Source organism: Phocoena sinus, chromosome 3 (genome assembly GCF_008692025.1).
Source record: "Phocoena sinus isolate mPhoSin1 chromosome 3, mPhoSin1.pri, whole genome shotgun sequence".
Classification (NCBI taxonomy): Eukaryota; Metazoa; Chordata; class Mammalia; order Artiodactyla; family Phocoenidae; genus Phocoena; species Phocoena sinus.
Window position 1 is genome coordinate 137,524,263 of NC_045765.1, and position 19,522 is coordinate 137,543,784.

The 19,522-nt window shown below is 39.2% G+C and overlaps 1 protein-coding gene across 7 annotated transcripts in view; it reads right to left on the minus strand.

Moving 5' to 3' along the window:
* NNT (nicotinamide nucleotide transhydrogenase) overlaps positions 1–19,522 on the minus strand; it is a 95,057-nt gene that overhangs the window by 33,449 nt on the left and 42,086 nt on the right. For all 7 annotated transcript variants that reach the window (XM_032627069.1, XM_032627068.1, XM_032627067.1 and 4 more), the window contains 10 exons: positions 14,859–14,992; positions 14,173–14,364; positions 13,232–13,385; positions 9,698–9,859; positions 8,776–8,886; positions 7,774–7,919; positions 6,374–6,569; positions 3,350–3,583; positions 1,900–2,060; positions 549–728 (listed from right to left, as the gene is read on the minus strand). In XM_032627069.1, the coding sequence (XP_032482960.1) occupies positions 549–728; positions 1,900–2,060; positions 3,350–3,583; positions 6,374–6,569; positions 7,774–7,919; positions 8,776–8,886; positions 9,698–9,859; positions 13,232–13,385; positions 14,173–14,364; positions 14,859–14,992 (1,670 nt within the window). The remainder of the gene's footprint in view (positions 1–548; positions 729–1,899; positions 2,061–3,349; positions 3,584–6,373; positions 6,570–7,773; positions 7,920–8,775; positions 8,887–9,697; positions 9,860–13,231; positions 13,386–14,172; positions 14,365–14,858; positions 14,993–19,522) is intronic.

Consider the following 19,522-nt stretch of genomic DNA (forward strand, 5'->3'; position numbering starts at 1 on the left):
AACGTGGGCTTCCCTGGTGGCACAGTGGTTGAGAGTCCGCCTGCCGATGCAGAGGCCACGGGTTCGTGCCCCGGTCCGGGAAGATCCCACATGCCGCAGAGCGGCTGGGCCCGTGAGCCATGGCCGCTGAGCCTGTGCGTCCAGAGCCTGTGCTCCGCAACGGGAGAGGCCACAACAGTGAGAGGCCCGCGTACCGGGGGAAAAAAAAAAAAAAAAAAAATTCAACGTAAGACAGTGTACAATATGACCAGATAAGTAAACACACAGATATGTAATACACAAAGAAAAAGAATAGAAGGAAATAAAATCTTAAGTGTTTAGCACCAGATGGAGGGAGTTAGAAGATTTTTATCTTATATTTAATTTTCCAAATTATCTACACTTGTGTACTTTAAAAGCAGTATGGCAAATGTATTCAAACGAAACACTCTGATATTTCTGCTGGAGAGAAAAAGAACCAACACAGTCGTTTTTACTGCAAATAAATGACAAACAGGTCCTCATTTTCAGAACAGCATTTCCTTTTCCTCCATTGGCTGTTTCCTTACCACACACATGATGTAGGACAGTATCGCACCGGAGGAGCCGATGAGCGCACCCACGATGGTCAGCAGACTGTTGTTGAGCAGGAAGCCCTCTGCACACAGGGCCCAGCCTGAATAGCTGTTCAGCACAGTGATGACCACGGGCATGTCAGCACCCCCAATGGCAGCCGTCAAAGTCACACCCTAGCACAAAAATCAGAGCGGAGCTCAAAATTCATGCAAAGAAAAGAAACCTCTGACACTGAGCATCATGGCTCCTAATCATTCCGGTTTTCCAATTAATACATTTACATGTAAGTTCCACACCTGGTAATGACCGAGTGACCCCTATCGGACCAACTCTCCTACAGATATAACAAGTGCAAACGCTGAACCACAACCCCTGTGCAAAAAAATCCCTAAATCCCTAAAAGGGAGTGATGAAGAGCAGGCAAAAATTGGAGAGGGGTCTACACTCGGAAAAAAGTAACAGCGCTGAGTAAATGTCACAGTGTTTATGACTTTAGCTGATGAGGAGGGTCCTGTTGGTGCCAAGTGAAGCAGCTAAAACTAAAATAGAAGCCCAGTCTTACTAGCTTGAAAATCTGAGGATAGGCTTTAGGGTGACTAACCAATTACTGTATGTCTAACTTTGTGCTAAGCACTGTAGATGACTTAAAAGTTTTTAAACATAAACCTTGTCTATAAAGTATATCCTAAGAGTATACTAGACAAACATGAAGTAATCAGTGAATGGCACAGAGCTATACACTGCTCTATACACTGCTATAAATAGAATGCTAAACTGTGACATACACCTAAAGAATACCGTATGTATCCATATACTAAAGCAGTAACTAGAGAGGAAGAGGGGGGCCAACCTATCCTGAAAGGTTTCACTGAACTCCCTCACTGAACACACAGGGTTTATTAAAAGCATTTCATTTCATATGATTATTTGGTTTGGTATCAGAGCTTCCAACAAATGTGTGAGAGCAACTAACGGGCAGGGACTCTCTGACACTTATTTTATAGGGCTTGTCACACAGCAGGCACCTACCTAATGAACAGAAATGAAACCCCTGGCTTTTTAAATTCCCATTCACCAACACATGGATCCAGTAAAAAGACCCCAGAGCAAAAAAGACGTCACATGGGACAACTTTGACAGGAATTAGTAAGTGAAGAGAAAGAGTAATTTTCTCCTTACACTTTTCTATATTTTCCAGACTATCCAAAGATGAATACATAACAGCATTTTAAAACATTTTTATTCCATCAGGGGTCTTGAAGAGATAGAAATAAGATTAGACTGTCACCTAACAAAATACTTAGCTCCTCGCTAAGAATGTGCTTTCCATCTCTGACCTCTTACCATGACAGCAGACAGAGCTGACACAGAGCCCAGACAGGTAATGCCAGTGGTGAAGCTGGGGTCCATCATGAACGGGATGATTCCACCCACGCTAGCAGCCAGCAGGCCAGCATTGAGTAGGTGCCTTCCAGGGAGCAGGAGAGGGGCGGATTTCAGGATACCTAGGGCCAAGCATGTGGGAATCAGAACCTAGAACGTGTCACAAGAAACTCCCTCACATGCACACACTCTTAAGTGTGTGTCATTTGATCCTAAACCACCAAAATTTAACATTAGGATAAAAACATGCTACTTAAAATATCACTTTATATCACCAGCTACTGAAACATAAAAGTAAATTAGAGTTCTTACACATAAATATTAATGGAAGTAGGAAAAGTAGGGCTTGACTTAATTGTCCTTTACTTTGATCACACAACAATTTCCTTACTCTTTGTCATGGAATCATGAAAAGTGATTTTTTCCCCCCGTATGACCAATACAGAAGTTAAGTGTGGTTTTATTTATTGAAAATGTCAAAACAGAGTCCTAGAACATTAGCCTTTCTGATTCTATCAACTGAGCCCAACGGAGAAGGGTCCTTGTTTGCTAGTTGGTCCTAAAGACAAAGCATGTACTAACATCTTACTTATGGTACATCTTCTCCTTTTCTTAGCCCCTTTTTGTTTCTTTTGTAAAAATTGCCACTGCTGTTTATTTTTTTGTTTACCTTCTTTTTGACTGTCTCCTCCCCAAGAATATAAGCTCCATAAAAAAATAAAATAATAAAGACAAAGCGTGAGACAATATCGTAGGCTTTAAGTTCTTTTGCGATTTTTAAGTTTCATGGAAGTTCCCCACTTAATTCTAATGACTTGATTACTGAGAGACAAGACCAGGTTTTTAAATCACAAACTAGTTTCTCTAGAGACTTGCTTTTTCATGAAAACACTGGAAGCAGCTCTGTGAGGTTTTCCCCTCCACTTCTATTTTCATGATTGGCTTTAGCGGTAGCAAAAGCTGCCAGGCTAGCCCCCTAAAATGTGTATTTGTTTTAAAAGTAAGTACTGTATACTAATCACACAAATTTATTCAATACGCCTCTCTCTATTCTGGAAAATGTATGAATCATTTCTGTGAATGCTACACCAGCATCTCTAAGCAAGGATTATAAAGACGTTATTTTGTTCATACATATTATCAAATGTCAACTAGTCCCTCTATGTGAATTTCTGTGCATTAGTTTCCTTCACTAGCTGTCTGCAGACGACATGGCTTCAAAGTTTCGTGAGATTTGTAAGGATCAATAAAGGGAAGCCATGTTTATGGAGAAAAAAAAAACTTTCATAGTGTCATACAAATACTCTTCACCTAACAGGTTCTACCACTAAGCTATTTTCTGAAACTGAAATGGACCCCTAAACACCCTAAATAATAGATATTTACCTCTATGTTATACTGAATCACTTACCCTGCAATTTTCCATAGGCAACAAGAGACCCACTAAATGTGACACCACCGATGTAAGTACCGAGGTAGGCCACGGTCTTGGTAAGATTAGCTGCTGCATCCGTAGCGAAATGTGGATATTCTACAATGTACTCAGCTATGCACGTAAGCACAGCTGCCAAGCCCACTAAACTGTGGAAAGCAGCAACTAACTGAGGTAAATCAGAAATCTGGATGCGTTTCGCAATTGTCAGTCCTGTTGGAAAGTGAAAGTCAAAGAGAAATTAAAACTTGACAGACCTTTGAGAAACAACCCGATAAAGACCACACTTGAATATTACTCAGCCATAAAAAAAAGGAAATCTTGACATGGATGGACCTTGAGGGCATTATGCTAAGTGAAGTAAGTCAGACAGAGAAAGACAAATACCATAGGATCTCACTTTTATGTGGAATCTGAAAATAACAAACAAACAAAAAACCAAGCTCATAGATACAGAGAACAGATTGGTGGTTGCCAGAGGCGGGAGGTGAGACGGGGGGTGGGCAAAATGGGTGAAGGGGGTCAGAAGGTACAAACTTCCAGTTATAAAATAAATAGCCCTGGAGATGGAATGTACAGCACGGTGACTATAGTTAATAAAGCTGTACTGCATATTTGAAAGTTGCTAAGAGAGTAGATCTTAAAAGTTCTCATCACGGGCTTCCCTGGTGGCGCAGTGGTTGAGAGTCCGCCTGCTGATGCATGGGACACGGGTTCGTGCCCCGGTCCAGGAAGATCCCACATGCCGCGGAGTGGCTGGGCCCGTGAGCCATGGCCGCTGAGCCTGCGCGTCCGGAGCCTGTGCTCCGCAACGGGAGAGGCCACAGCAGTGAAAGGCCCGCGTATCACAAAAAAAAAAAAAAAGTTCTCATCACAAGAAAAAAAATTTTAACTATGTACGGTGACGAATGTTAACTAGACTTATTGTGGTGGTCACTTTGCAATCTATATATATAAATATCAAATTATTACGTACATCTAAAACTAGTATAATATTATATGTCAATTATACCTCAATTTTAAAAAAGGCCTCTTAAGGTTATTCATCACTGTCATTAATAAGTATTTATCTGCTTCCTGGCAAAATATTCTCTTACAGGGACTATTCCGGCAAGAACACTGGCTTAAATACCCTTTCAAATAGCAGGCTCTTTCAACACACCTCACCAATGCCCAACTCCAAAGAACCCAAACACACAGCATCAACGTTCCTTACAACCTTCGAACACTCTCCCAGATTAACGCTTCTTCAGATTACTTAAAGCTCCAACTAAACCGCTTAAATTCCCCCCACTGCATGAATAACCCAGGCTCTCTTCCCTATCAGCCAACATTTGCCCCTGAGCACACAAGGAACAGCTGGAATATGAAGACGGTCTAGGTTTTCAGGTGAGTGGATGGGAGCCAAGTCCAAAGGTAATGAAATGCAAATACCTGAGTAGTAAACAACCAAATCAGGAGACTCTGAAGGAGTTGCCTGGCTACAGGTAGGGGGAATAGAAGGACTGGGGCTCACAACATTTGCAAAGGTCATGCCTAAACGTTGTCCTGCCATGAACCTACAGCACAAGCATTTTCCTTCAAGTGCTTTTCCAGGGACTGTCAAGAAAGGATGCACAGCTTTCCCAGGTAAGTATAAAAGGAGATGTAAAGCTAATGCTGTGCTTGGTAGTATTTAACCACCAGCGCCTCAGAATAAAAACGTGCGTGTGTAAATACATACATGAGTTTTTACTCATAAAAATGTATGCAGCACACAATTTTTAAACAATAAAAATATATACAATACTCTTTACTGTAAGTTTCATATAACCAATTGACTCACAGAATGTTACCAAATTCTGGTATATGTAGCCAACCTAGTGCTTGCAACTGATGAATGAGTGTGGTTCCCACATGAATGTCGGTTGAGATTTTTGTTTACTCTAACAAGTAAGACAAGAGTGAAACAACGAGATGTATATAAGAACTTCACTCACTGTCAACCATGTGAGTGGCAATTTTGCTGAATCTGATCATAGTTTCCAAGTACTGGAAGGATATTTGTTCAATTTTTTTGTGCAATTCACAGTGTAATGACAAAATACACTTTTAAGTTTAAGCTTGCATTATTAATATTTTCTCCATCACCTTACTAGGTATGGACAATTAACAAAACAATAAATGAAACACAGATTCATAGAATTTGTTGATTTCCATGGCGTAAATACAACTGCCATGGCTGCTCTCAAGCTACCAACATGATGTCATTAAATATGGGTTCAGGAAGAGATGTAGAGAAGCCCCATCATTACATAGTATTTCTACCACACAGACACAAGACACATGGATAATCTCAAAAGCAGAGATAATAAAAGCTAGTGAATTCATTAGAAAGTCATGAGTGTTTAGGATTATTACCTTTGTTTCTAATTTATTTAATTTTTAATAATAGCTGTGTTTAATAACCAGCTCGAAAGATTCTTGAAAATTTAACAACCAACCCCAGCACACCACTGAATAAGACTGAAAGAGTGTTTTTTATGCTGGCACGTGTTTTTCACGTTTTTAACAGGTCTCTGAAGCAGAATCTTCTGCTGTTATTTATACCCAGCAGAATAAAAGATGAGCCTATAGATAGCACACATATAAGTATTCCAATTCCCTGTTCAATTATCAGCTAACGGGACAGGGTCAATAAAGGAAAACAAGAACTGAGCACAAGGCATTTCTCAGCCCACTCTTTTGACACAGTTGATATTACTCAGTGTTTCAAAATGTTTACTTCTGAATGAGAATTACACCAACTGTGATGACTTTTTGCCAAAAGAATATTTACTGAAGCAACTTCCATTAAGGCAATTTAATTCCTTCATCAATATGGGCCTCAAACAGAAATATGTATATTCAGAAACTGAAGTGCAATTACTCCTAAAAAAGTATTCTTAAATCTCTGAGCCTAACTGCCGTCAGGTGTTCAAAGGGCATGGACTTACATAAAGGCAGAAACCCACAAGTGCTTACCAATGGTACCGCCCAAAGCCATTGCTCCAGACATCTGAGCTAACAGTTCTGGGCACGGTTTTAGGCCTCCAAGGGTGGCTGCCAGGCCTCCAGCCACCCCAATCATGCCCAATGCATTGCCAAGACGCGCAGTTCCCTGGGTGGAAAGCCCGGCCAGGGCACCAACACAGCACAGGCCAGAGCCCAGGTACACAATCTTTTCAAAGGAAAGGGAAGAGAAAGAGAGAGATTATCAAAACCTTCAGTCTACTAGCTTAAGGAGAACTCCTCTTGAGGAAACATGATTCTCTAAGGACAATTTTAAATTCAGACAATAGAAGGACCAATAGAGCTCTTTTTTTAAATATTTCAATATATTTTCCTATCCATTAAGGATATTATCATATTAAATACTTTAAATTGTACTTGCAATTATACCATTTATGTACATTGGCTTCTTCTGGACTTGATAGCATACAAATGCATATAAAAGTACCTAAATTTAAATGGAGTTATTATGGGATCTAGACCTGACCTAATGCCATAAGTGAGCCATCCCCTGAGGTTGTAAGTGCCAGAGACCATGCTGTATACTTTACTTATGCTGTAACTCAGTCTCATGAGAGTCACGGGAGGAAAGAATCATCATCCTCATTTTATAAAAGAGAAAACCAGTGCTTAAAAAGGCTACATAATTTTTCTAAGGGCAAACGATCAGTAAATAGCAAATCTGGGATGCAGACATAAGTCTCCCTGACTCACTGTTCTAACTCTTCTCAAAAAAGATTGTGTTCATTCAACAAATAGTTCATGTTAGAAACAGCAGAAACCAAAGGAGACATGATTTTTCAGCTGTCAGAGAGGCTGAAATAGTCATTGAAAAGAAAGGTATGACTGAGTTTGGAACAAAGTTGAGTCTCTATTATAAATTATATTTAGACATGGAACTTTCAAAGTTCAACTTGATTATTTCTGTTTCTCTACACAGCATGCATTTTAAAATTAGCTTTTTAAAATGCACTGGCATAACATCTCCTGGATCCACAGGGGAAGAAAGTAAGTAGGAAAAGGGCTAAGGATATCTAATAATAAAAATTTTTTACTGATTATTTCATTGTATCCCTACAACAATCCAGCCAGATACATAAAAAGGGTACTAATAAACTTCTTGCCTCTTTTTACATGTGGAAAAACTTAGGGACAAACAGGTAAGCCCATCCTCGCAGACTTGGCAGGCCAATCTGTCTCTAGAATCCAAGGTCCTGATTCTTAGAGGATGAGGATGCTCTATTTGACCAAGATGTTTCAAAAGGTACTGTCGTATTTGCTTGATAGAATTTGAATTTTGGTAATGATAACGTTAGGTCTACTTGAGATGAAGACACAGTGCAAAAGTAAAAGCTTTCAAAAGAGACTCTTACTTGTTCAATGTTATAACCACTGGAGAGGGCAGCTAAGTATCCTCCAACAAAGGTACCGGCAGGGAGCAGATACAGGTAATTGTGTTCTGGGGGGTCGGTGGGACGTTTGAACATGTCCAGCATTCTCTGAGTCACCAGAAAGCCACCTTATCAAAGTAAATATAAAACAGAAAGAGGTATCTCATTGAGCAACATAATTTTTAAAGGGCTACAAGTTTTCTATTTTAAGCACATCTTTATCGTCTAGGAATAAATATCATTTTAAGTAACATTTTAGAACCTCGAAATTAGAAGTTATTCTATTATTCAAGCCAGTTACATTGAAGGGAGGAACCCTTAATACATTTAGGAAGCAAATTTGCTCTCAGAGTATAAAACCAACTATTTCTGCATGACTAACAATAAACAGCCATTCAAACAGCTCGGGAATGCAGAAGATCAAAGGCCAGGGTTTTTCTTCTAATAGGTTATTCTGTTTGTTAAACCCTATAATAAGTGATAAAAGAAAAAATACCATATCAGCTGGCACCAGGTCTGTTTGGACACGTTAAAGAATTTATAGCTACAAAATATCATCAAATGAGTTTCATATACAAGTGATGTGCTAGGCTTTCAGTTTTCAGGAACATAGGCCAGGATAAGGCAAAAGGCTAAAGTTTTATCTAAAATTATACCCATTTAAAGATGTTATGGTGATAGCTCTAAGTCAGCTTAATTCAAAACTATGCATTAAATAACTTTCCAGTTAACCTGTAGGCATTGTAGTTAACCTTTGGGGCATTCAGGGGGAGGGGTGTTCTCTTATCAAATAGTTTCTAAAACTTACCAATGGGCAAAATAACTAATTTTCCTTCACACAGAGCATTTATCATCTGAGTGAAACATTTTTTAAAGGCATGATTAAATTCTTAAAAATCAGGATGTTTGTTTTATATTAATTTATATTTGCTTCTCGTGTCTCCACTAAAAATCGCACTCTGGGTTCTTTCACTGTCCTCATACCTGCAATGTTGACAGAGGATATGAATGTAGCAAGAGCAGCAAGGCCCTGAGAAGTTGTGGAAGGATACAAATGTCCTCCCATCAGCACCAACCCACCAACTGCGGTCAACCCTGGGAAGAAAGCATGGATATATTAAACAGTAGCTAATAGTCGTGCTGCCAAATCAAATGTCATCGCTGAAAGACCTCACAAGCACGTGCACCATAAAGGAGAAAGTTCTCACACACATTCTCACTAAAGTACTTTTGTGGGCAAAGAGTTACCAAAACATTGTCTCCTCTTGCATAAGAATTTTAACCTTTACTTTCTAGCTCTGTTCCCCTGATAAAGATATAAATCAATAATGTTACTAGACAACATTGTTCATGGTGCAAAGGGACCTCTGGTGGTTACACAACTGGAAAATACTATGCATGAATAAATATATGATGGTGAAAGCCCATAGCTTTGGGCTTTCCTGAGCACAGTACTTCTTGGAATTGGACCTGTTCCCGGTGGAGATCCTGAAAGCCATGCCTGTGCAAGAGATGCCCACTGGGGCCATGGTTTCCAAGCCACAGCAGCTCCCACATCTGTCCACGTAGCTGTGTGGACCCTGCATGGACCATGCTGCTGCTGTAAAACACTGTTTCCAAATTTTATCAGAGGAATCCCTTCTTTAAAGGAAATCATAACTGAAAGAAGGAACAGTAGCTCTGCACTGCTTGCAACAGGAGCAGCCCAAAGGTATGACACACTCCATCGGCCTCTCACTTCCAACCCCACCTCTGCACCCTCTGGGAGCCCGAGTCACCACAACCACCAAGATGCCAAGTCCTACAATTTGGAAAACACAGACTTTATAAACCTCATGGAAAGCACTCCTAGAGTTGAATAAGCCCTTGAAAACCTAAATTGAGGGAAAACAAGAGGCGAACAAACCTGAGATTGCATTAGTCACAGACATCAGTGGTGAGTGGAGAGCGGGGGTCACTCCCCAGACAGTGTGGTAGCCCACAATGCCAGCCAAGCCAAAAGTGGTCACCATCTGGGAAAAGGCTAAATTGGGAGCCGCAATGCCCAAACCCAGTATCCCAGTGAGACCTAGAGAAAGAGAGGAAAGAGTGTGAGTTCACATCCACGAGTTCAACCTCGGGAGGATTAAAAGCACACACACACCCACACACAAACAAACATGTGGGATAGTCAATGCTTTAAAATTCCACACCCTTGCCAGTAATGAGATTTTTTTGAGATGTTCCATGACTGGGAAGAGGGGTGGTGAAAGGGAGTTAAAGGTATTGCGAACAAAATTCAACTTCCTGACCACCACTCCCCAAAATAAAATAAATTTTAAACATCTAGTAAAATTTATGAGTCACCTTAATAACAATTTGCACATTTTCCTCTGTATAACTTGTCCTCTTCCCCGTTTTAACTTTCACTGACAGTGCCACATGTGTTTATACAAGTGTTTTTATTCCAGAATTATAGGCCTATAAAGGATCTACCAAAGCATTTTCTACTTGGGCAACACACAACCTTTATAAGACAGACTTCTGTGAGGCCAAGTTCATGTCACTCTCAGATTTGGCTGAGGAAGAAGGATTTTAAGAGAGTAGGAAGGATTTCATTCACTCCAGCACCTCCCCAAAACATATGGCTTCCACCCACCCGGGACAGAAGTTTTGCAATTGCTCCTGAATCTGGACTGGACTGCTGGCCAGGGCAGTCAGCTCCAGCCTCAACACTAAGTCAGCAAACAGGATTTTACAAAGAAAAGGAAAAAAAAAAAAAATACGAATTAAATTAAGAATGTGCAGAATACAAACAGTCAGCTCTCAACATACATCTTTAATTATCGCCTTTCCTAATAGCAAACATGTGGATGGCTGTTCTGCAACAGAGGAAAGGGTTACCTAGTGGTCAGTGAAAACCAAATGATAATGGGTGACCAGAAAGCTGGAATTTAACTTTTTTGAATAAGGTACTTTTATCCCTTGATATAAACTATTTCTTTATAAGTGGCATAGCTGGAACATTAGCAGTTGACATTCATTTTACTTTACATCAGTCAATAAGACTGTAGTTTTAAATTTTTTTTTAATTTTTTTCACTGCCCCACACAGCATGTGAGATCTTAGTTCCCCAACCAGGGACTAAACCAGTGCCCCCCGGAGTGGAAGCACGCAGTCTTAACCACTGGACCACCAGGGAAGTCTCTGTAGTTTTAATTTTTATTTTCCTACCCACATACAAGATTTCCAGTGTTCCAATGGATGGCCTGTTAACCATCTGGAGGGAGAGTTAGACAGAATATTGTTTTGTGTTTCAGTTAAACATCAGAGAAGGGCTGTGCAGGGTTATATTTAAGGACATGTTTTCTTAAGCCAGACTGCCTGGTTCAAATCCTGGCTCTACTGCTTGTCAGCTGTGTGATCTCAGGCAAGTTACTTAACCTCTCTGTGCTCCAGTACCCTCATCTGTAAAATTATTAACCCTCTCTGTCGTCATCTGGAAAAAGAAAATAATAATATGCCCACTTTACTGAGTACTTACAAGGAATAAATGAGCTAAGGCACGTTAAAGTGTTTTAGCACAATGCCTAGCACTCATTAAGTGCCCACATTAGTTCAGAAGCACTAAATTACCATAACCTGCAGTCAATTGTGTTGGGCATCTAAGATAGAAATCCCACATCTGAAGGTTTTCTTTTCTTTTGTTTTTTAATAAACTTATTTATTTTATTTATTTATTTTTGGCTGCGTTGTGTCTTCGTTGCTGCGTGAGGGCTTTCTCTAGTTGCGGTGAACAGGGCCTACTCTTTGTTGCAGTGCATGGGCTTCTCATTGCAGTGGCTTCTCTTGTTGCGGAGCACAGGCTCTAGGCACGTGGGCTTCAGTAGTTGTGCTACATGGGCTCAGTAGTTGCGGCTTGTAGGCTCTAGAGAGCTGGCTCAGTAGTTGTAGTGCATGGGTTTAGCTGCTCCGCAGCATGTGGGATCTTCCGGGACACGGATCGAACCTGTGTCCCCTGCAGTGGCAGGCGGATTCTTAACCACCACGCCACCAGGGAAGCCCCAGGTTTTCTTATTAACTATTTAATAAACTAAAGTCTTTTCTATAATACATTCAGTAATGTCAAATGTGCTACATTTAGTTTATATAACAGAGGAAAAAGAAAACAGAGAAAAAAAGAAAAGGGAAAAAAAGCAAATCACATTCTTTGAAGAATGCTAGTCAAATAGATTCCTAACAAATACACAACAAAAATGCTTGGTTTTATTATAAAGGAGGAAGTTTTAGGGTACAGAAAATAAATATAAAGCCATCCTTTTATTCACTGGACTATGCCAATGCCATATCTATTAAAATGCAATAAACCTTGACTCAATAAACATAAAAGAAACCTAGAAAAATAAATCATCATTCATGCCTCGCTACATTTCCTTATGAATTGTAAAGAGAAATGGAAATTTACAACCCTGCTGACAATACTCTCCATGCACAATACAGTAATATGGTTTCTTTTTTTTTAACAAGTAAGAGCAAATAGGGACACTGCTCCATCTATTTACAATGTTCACAACTAAAGGCTTTTTCAGTCATTTTGCTGAGACTTGCTCTTTATTCGAGGAGAGTTACATATTTAGCTTTAAAACAGCTGGACTCACATGGGAATTTGGAGAATGCTGAGGCTACAAGAATTCTGTGTGCTTTGTACTGGCCCTTATTCTTTATAGTTTGCTTTTGTTTTGTTTTTATTTTGGCTCTAAGCAAATCTAAACATTTTTACTTCATTCTATGCGACAGAAACCAATTTAAAATCAAATATCCATATTTCAGACTCTAACAGTTCATAGCCAGAATGAATATTTATCATTATTTTACGATAATTCTTTACTGCCTTCATGAAGGTGAATTAGAAAACAAAGAATCTATGTTAAATTGTAAAGAAAGAGATAAAAATTTTTTAATTGAATTTTTTTTTACTAGGTGAATAACTTACTATTTATTCTTCAATGCAAATATTTGGTTCCCCAGTCTTACCCAGAGGTGCAGATAATCACAAATGATGTTTTATAAACCACAAAAAATAAACCAATAACCACATTTACATGCACTTAACACCAACACAATCTGTCATACATCAATACTCATTATATTTGATATATATAAAAATATTAACAATATTTTAAATGTTTTCTATAAAAGTATTAACAGCCTATGTATTATTTCACACTCATTCAATCCAGCATTTATCCCAGTGCCTGCATCTCTGAGGGTACACAATGCAGTCTCCACATCCACAGAGGTGGGACAGATGACATGTATGTGAAAATTGCTTCTAACAGGCCCAAGTCCTGATGGAATCCAACAAAGGACAACAGCATTTCATTTACTAATTTTGACAATTAATACATAACTCACAAAATTCAAAGAATTTGGACTAAATCTTCATAGATGGGACCCTCACCTGCTGTATATACAGAAGCTGATGTCATCGTCTTCCTGAAGGGTGTGACAGTAGCTGCTTTTTCAGCCTCCAGCTCAGCCACTGTCCTCTGTTTTACTGGGGCACCTTGAGGAATATTTTTCGGTGTGGGAGCAGGGAAGATCACTTCGCCATCCTAACAGAAATCAGAAAAATAGCACTTTTTAAAGTCAATCCAGCATTCAGTCAATCCAGTGTTGGGGAAAAACTCTTCTTTGAAAAGTAATTTTAAATAAATATAGAAATTCACGTAATTTATAGTATCACTTTATATAAATATATATCACACATGTATATAAATAATGTCTGTGTCGTGCATACACACATAGATGTACAATTAGTACGTGTGCAGAACATATAAGGAAGAATACAGAACAAACTTAAAAGCAGATAGGTGGGGGAGGGGGAATATTTAATTTTTACTTTATTCAATTCTGGGTTTTTTGTCTGTTTTTTTGTTTCTGTTTATCAAAAGCAATGCAGGGGGCTTCCCTGGTGGCGCAGTGGTAGAGAGTCCGCCTGCTGAGGTAGGGGACATGGGTTCGTGCCCTGGTCCGGGAAGATCCCACATGCCGCAGAGCGGCTGGACCCGTGAGCCATGGCCGCTGAGCCTGCGCTTCCGGAGCCTGTGCTCCACAACAGGAGAGGCCACAGCAGTGAGAGGCCCGCGTACCGCAAAAAAAAAAAAAAAAAAAAAAAAAAAAAAGCAATGCATATTTTAGGTGAGTCACACATGTATATAAATCTTGCAATATTTTTCTTTAAACTGTTCTACATTTTTAAACAATTTTTATTGGCATAAACCCAACACATCGATACTTTATTAGAATATATCCCAATTCCAAAATAGGATCGTTCTGTAAACAAAAATCCTAAAACAAATATATAATGAAAACACAGGAGAAACAGATCTCTTCACTTACCTTCATCACTACAGTTCCTCTAATGACGTGACCCATTGTACCAAAGTCAAAGTCATCTTTCACTTCAAAATAAAAATTGTCTTTGTCAGAGCTGATGGCCTTCAGGAGCTTGGTGATGTTGTTGGAATACAGGGTGCTGGCCTGAGTGGCCATTCGGCTGGGAAGGTCCGTGTAGCCTATGTGAGTAATCCCCTAAACAAACAAAAATATAGTCAGAAAGGTCTGTTACTAAATGCCCATATTCTTTCTTAGGACAGTTCTCAGTCAAGGCTAAGTTCTGAAATTACAAATCTTTATAAATATACACACACACTCACAAATACATATTTCAAAAGGAGCTTTAGGGCTTCCCTGGTGGCGCAGTGGCTGAGAGTCCGCCTGCCGATGCAGGGGACACGGGTTCGTGCCCCGGTCCGGGAAGATCCCACATGCCGCGGAGCGGCTAGGCCCATTAGCCATGACCGCTGAGCCTGCACGTCTGGAGCCTGTGCTCCACAATGGGAGAGACCACAACAGTGAGAGGCCCGCGTACCGCAAAAAAAAAAGGAGCTTTAAATGTGACTGTTTTTAAGTTTAGAAAATTTCAGGCCTCAGTTTCTCTAAATATTTAAAGCAATAAACACCCTCTCACAAATCAATAAAGGTATAGGAACAGGTTCATAGATAGAGGAAGCTTTGTGCTGTACCTTATGAACATAAAGTTCTCCTGGCTTGGTGGTTTCAAAGTTTCCGCCAGCCTCAGCAGCTAAATCCACAACAACTGAACCCTCCTTCATGGACTCGATCATTTCTTTACTAAACAAAACGGGAGCTTTTTTACCTAATAAAACCAAAGAAAAGAGTACAAATTACATGGTAATTTCTTAAAACTTTATATTCTAATTATTACAGTAGTCTCTGGGTACCCAGGAATTTAACATCTGAATATATAACTCTTTCAAAGAGACCCGCTAAAGTTCATAACACAGGTGAGACTGGTCAGTCTCCTAAGGAAAAAATAGGATGAGTGTGAGCTGCAAAGCCAGCGGGTGGGAGGGAGCCGCTTAGCCAGAGAGCAAGCCTTGTCATTTGCTAAGCATGGAAATTTCAGCTAGCACTGCTCTTCCCAACTGGTTTACACCCTGTACCACTCATGAAGAGATCAACATTTTGCCTGTTTCTTTAAAAATGCATAATAAATAAGCTAGTAAGGAAACTATGTGCACCCAAATTGGACGATTCATAAAGATCACAAATGTCAAGGGAACATTCAATAGTAATCTATGAATGACAAAATAGAGTATTTCCAGTCGTCTTAACCAATGTCACCAGATTTTCGCACATGCTATATTAATCTACCTTAATTTAACACAGGATAACTTCGAGGAGAGACAGGGAAGTGCCATGAAATGGAAACAGTAGGATACCACAACTCCAAAAAAATCTTAGGAACCACTCATACACTTTTATTCCCACTCAACAACTATTTATTCTGCACCTCTGGTGAGTCGAGCTCCATGCCTGGTGCTGGGAGTGTACTGGTAGATAAACAGAAAAGATCCCTGTTCTCAGGGAGCCTGCCCCTCATGAGATATTTCACATTTTATAATAAATCGTTTACTAATTCTTACATAGAGGATAAAGCACTAAACATAAGGATTTTTCAAGCTAACATAAGTTAATATGTTCAACAGGGGTCCACACTGTGGGTATAATACCTTGTTCAAGTTTCATAAAACAGTGTAAATATCTAAGCCAAAAGAGAAAGGAAATAAACTTGCGAGATTGGCCACAGGAAAGCAGAGAATTAATAGCCTAATTACCTTTTTTTTCTTCTTTCGAAAGTTTTCAACTCTGTGTCTACAGAATTTTAGTAAAAGCACTGTCAGTTTTATAAATGGAAATCAACTCAAAGTAAAATTTGCATGATAATAATCTGCTTTTCAATCTACTTGACTGGAATATATGTGATTCAAAAAAGAAAAATAACCTTTTTTTGTAGCACATGTGAAAAACAAAGTTGTAAAGATACGTGTGGGTGTACCTCCTTTCTCAATGCGAACCTTATACTTCCAAGATCAAGTCCAACTCCTAAGCCTCCTATTACCCAAGACCTTTCTCCCCGGGCTGAAGCACTCTTCTTAGCATTTCTTCTCACTACTGCCCCACTGGACCTTCTGCTCCAGCCACAATGGTTTGTTAGAGAAGCTCTGGTTCTCTCTTCTGGGTCTCCATGAAAAAGAACAAGAATGAGGAGATCTTTTCCCAAAGACAACACCCTTTGGTCCTGGTAGTTTCGCCACTTCTCAAAATTCTCTGGAATTACGTATTCCTTTCCTCTACCCTCCCGCACTGTAGTCCACTAAAGGTACCTTGAATACTTAAACTTTACTCGAGCATGAGAATTTGGGGATGCAAACAACAGCATCTGAGGACTCGTCCCAAACTAAAGGTCATGCTGACCAGCACTGCAGTGATGTAAAGCTCTGGATGACGTGGCTGCATCTACATAAAGTGGCGAGTTTAAAGGGCTAACCTGTACTTTGCAGGTATTTACTGTCATCACCACCCACCCCCAGCCCTTGTCCAGAGCCTCTTCATTATTAACCAGACTCTCATTTGCCACAGCCTTTCCTCCCACCTTACTTGTACCCTCCAGTCTTAGGTCGACGTGCCTTAAGCTACTCTTCTGGCTAGAACCAAGTTGTATCCAGGCACAACCCCTTTGAATTCTAACCACACCAACTTTACAACCATCGACCTCACAAATTGGATTTGGCATCTAACTAATTTCTCCCGCCCTAGACATTCTGGATTCCTTCTTCCTTCTGAGATATCTATAGCTACAGATCAGACCCTGCATCTGTAATGTTGCCCACTTTGTAAGACGTCAAGTGGCCAAAACCATTTAGGCTCCCTAGAAAACATCTGATGTACCACCTATTTCTCTTCTTTGATTTTACTTATTCAACCTTCACAGAACAGTTTTGCAGTGGCTGACACAACACACACACACACACACACACGTGCGTGTCATAACAGAGATAACAGGTGTTCCGTCCATATTATCACTCTGAAATTCAACCACTTTTGAAAGGATAGCATTTTCTTTCACATAACAGTATTTTACTTAGTACATAGCCAAATAACTGGAGGGTAAGTTAAAAAGATAGACTTAAGTTACAGAGGAATGTTTAAAAGACATGGAATTATTACAAGTAAAAGCACACAACAAAACAGTATGTATAGGATGTTCCCATTCAGTAAAAAAAAAATTTACATATACATATGTATGAATGTTTCAAGTGTGTGTGTGTGTGTGTGTGTGTGTGTGTGTGTGTGTAGATACACACACACACACACACACAATATTACATATATAGTTCCTAGCAAATTCTATAGAGTATAATGTTTAACAATAACAGGACGTCTTTGAGTAGTAAGACTAATTTATTTCCTGAGCTTTTTCTTATCTCCCAAGTGTTCTAGAAGAGCTTGTTTTCATGTTATACTTTTAAAAATTCAATAAGGCCTACAGGGAATATACAATGATGAATATAACAATGCAGCTGCCTTTAAGAACTCACATGTGGATTAATTTTTGGAAAATTCTGAAAAGTGCAGAAATGAAAATTAAAAACAGAAGAGGGGAAGAAAGGGAGCCAAAAGAGGAGCAGAGTAGCACAAAAAAGTTCCAAATGAGCAAATCCTCAAAAGATTAGGTCAAGGGAGGGAAAGACTGAGAAGGAAATTTCAAAATACTATCCTACCCTGACGGCCTCCGATGATAAAAATGTAAGGTAAGGTAAGTGCGGCATCACAAAATGGAAGGAACAAAAGGAATAAGATGATTAGCTAGGTTTTGGGGGAAAAAACTACCCAAACCTAATTATCTTACTTCAAACTGAACTCTGAACTCTATAGGTCAGAATTAATTATAAAAGAAGGGCTTCCGTGATGGCGCAGTGGTTGAGAGTCCGCCTGCCGATGCAGGGGACACAGGTTCGTGCCCCAGTCCGGGAAGATCCCACATGCCGTGGAGCGGCTGGGCCGTGAGCCATGGCCGCTGAGCCTGCACGTCCTGAGCCTGTGCTCCGCAATGGGAGAGGCCACAACAGTGAGAGGCCCGCGTACCACAAAAAAAAAAAAGAAAAGAAAAGAAAAAAATCAACCCATAAAGAAGAGGAAACACTTGGTGAATATCTCTCCTGTCTTTGGATTGAAAAGTACTTCCTAAATTTACAGCAATGGGAAAAATTACAAAGGAAAATGTCGATAGGCTTAAATATGAAAAAGGTATGTATTACTAGCCTCAAAAAAAATAAACATGACAAAAAATTAATACAAAAAAACTCACAGAAATTTAAATAAAAACAAAACACTAAGATCCTAATTGATAAATGAATAGCAAATACAAATGGCCAATTCAAAGAGAATGGTAATAACCAAATGAAGAAAGTTCACCCTCAGTAAGACTAAAAGAAATGTGAGTACAAAGAGTGAGATACATTTTTGCCCTCAAACTGAAAGAGTCAACAAAATCCAAATACTTCTGAAATGAAACAATTAGCTGGAAAATCTACTAATGAGATTATGAACTGTATAATCTTTCAACAAAGCATAGTAGATCAAGCGTGTATCAACAGGCCAAAAACATTGATATTCATTCAACCAGTAATTCTACTTCTAAGGTTTGATTAATCCTGGGGAAATCAATGAAAGTATAGATATAAGAATAAAGCAAAAAAAAAATGTTAGAACATTATTTTTAATTGACAAAAACTGGAAATAAATGAAAAGGCTAACTTTGGGAGAACAGTTAAATTAAATACAACACATTCAAACAAGAAAATTCCACAAACCATTAAAATATATTTGCAAAGAGTTCTTACTGACTTATTATGTTAAGGGAGAAAACATGATATAATAATATTAAGTGGAGAAAGTAAGAAAGATATTTTATCTTCATCTAACATGATAAAAATGCATGGAAAAAAGGCTGAAAGAAAATGGTAAAATGTTAAGAGTATTTTTCACTGAGTAGAAGGATCACAAATGATCTTTATTTTCTACTTTGTACTTTACTGCATTTCCAACAAGTCATACTATTTTTATAAACAGATAAAGCATAAAGTTTTAAAGTTTCCCCGTTTAAGCTGAGGACAGAGATTAAAGAGTTGCACTAGAAGAATTAAAATAACTTAGAAATGCCCTTAACCAGTCTGTTAACTTACCAATTGAAAACACCGCACTCAAAATCCTCTGCCCTCCCTGCAACAGCAAAGGAAGCTATACAGTTAGGACAGCCTTTCAAAGAGTGAATCCAAACACTTATACAGGCAGGCAGAAACATAACTAAGGATGGATAACA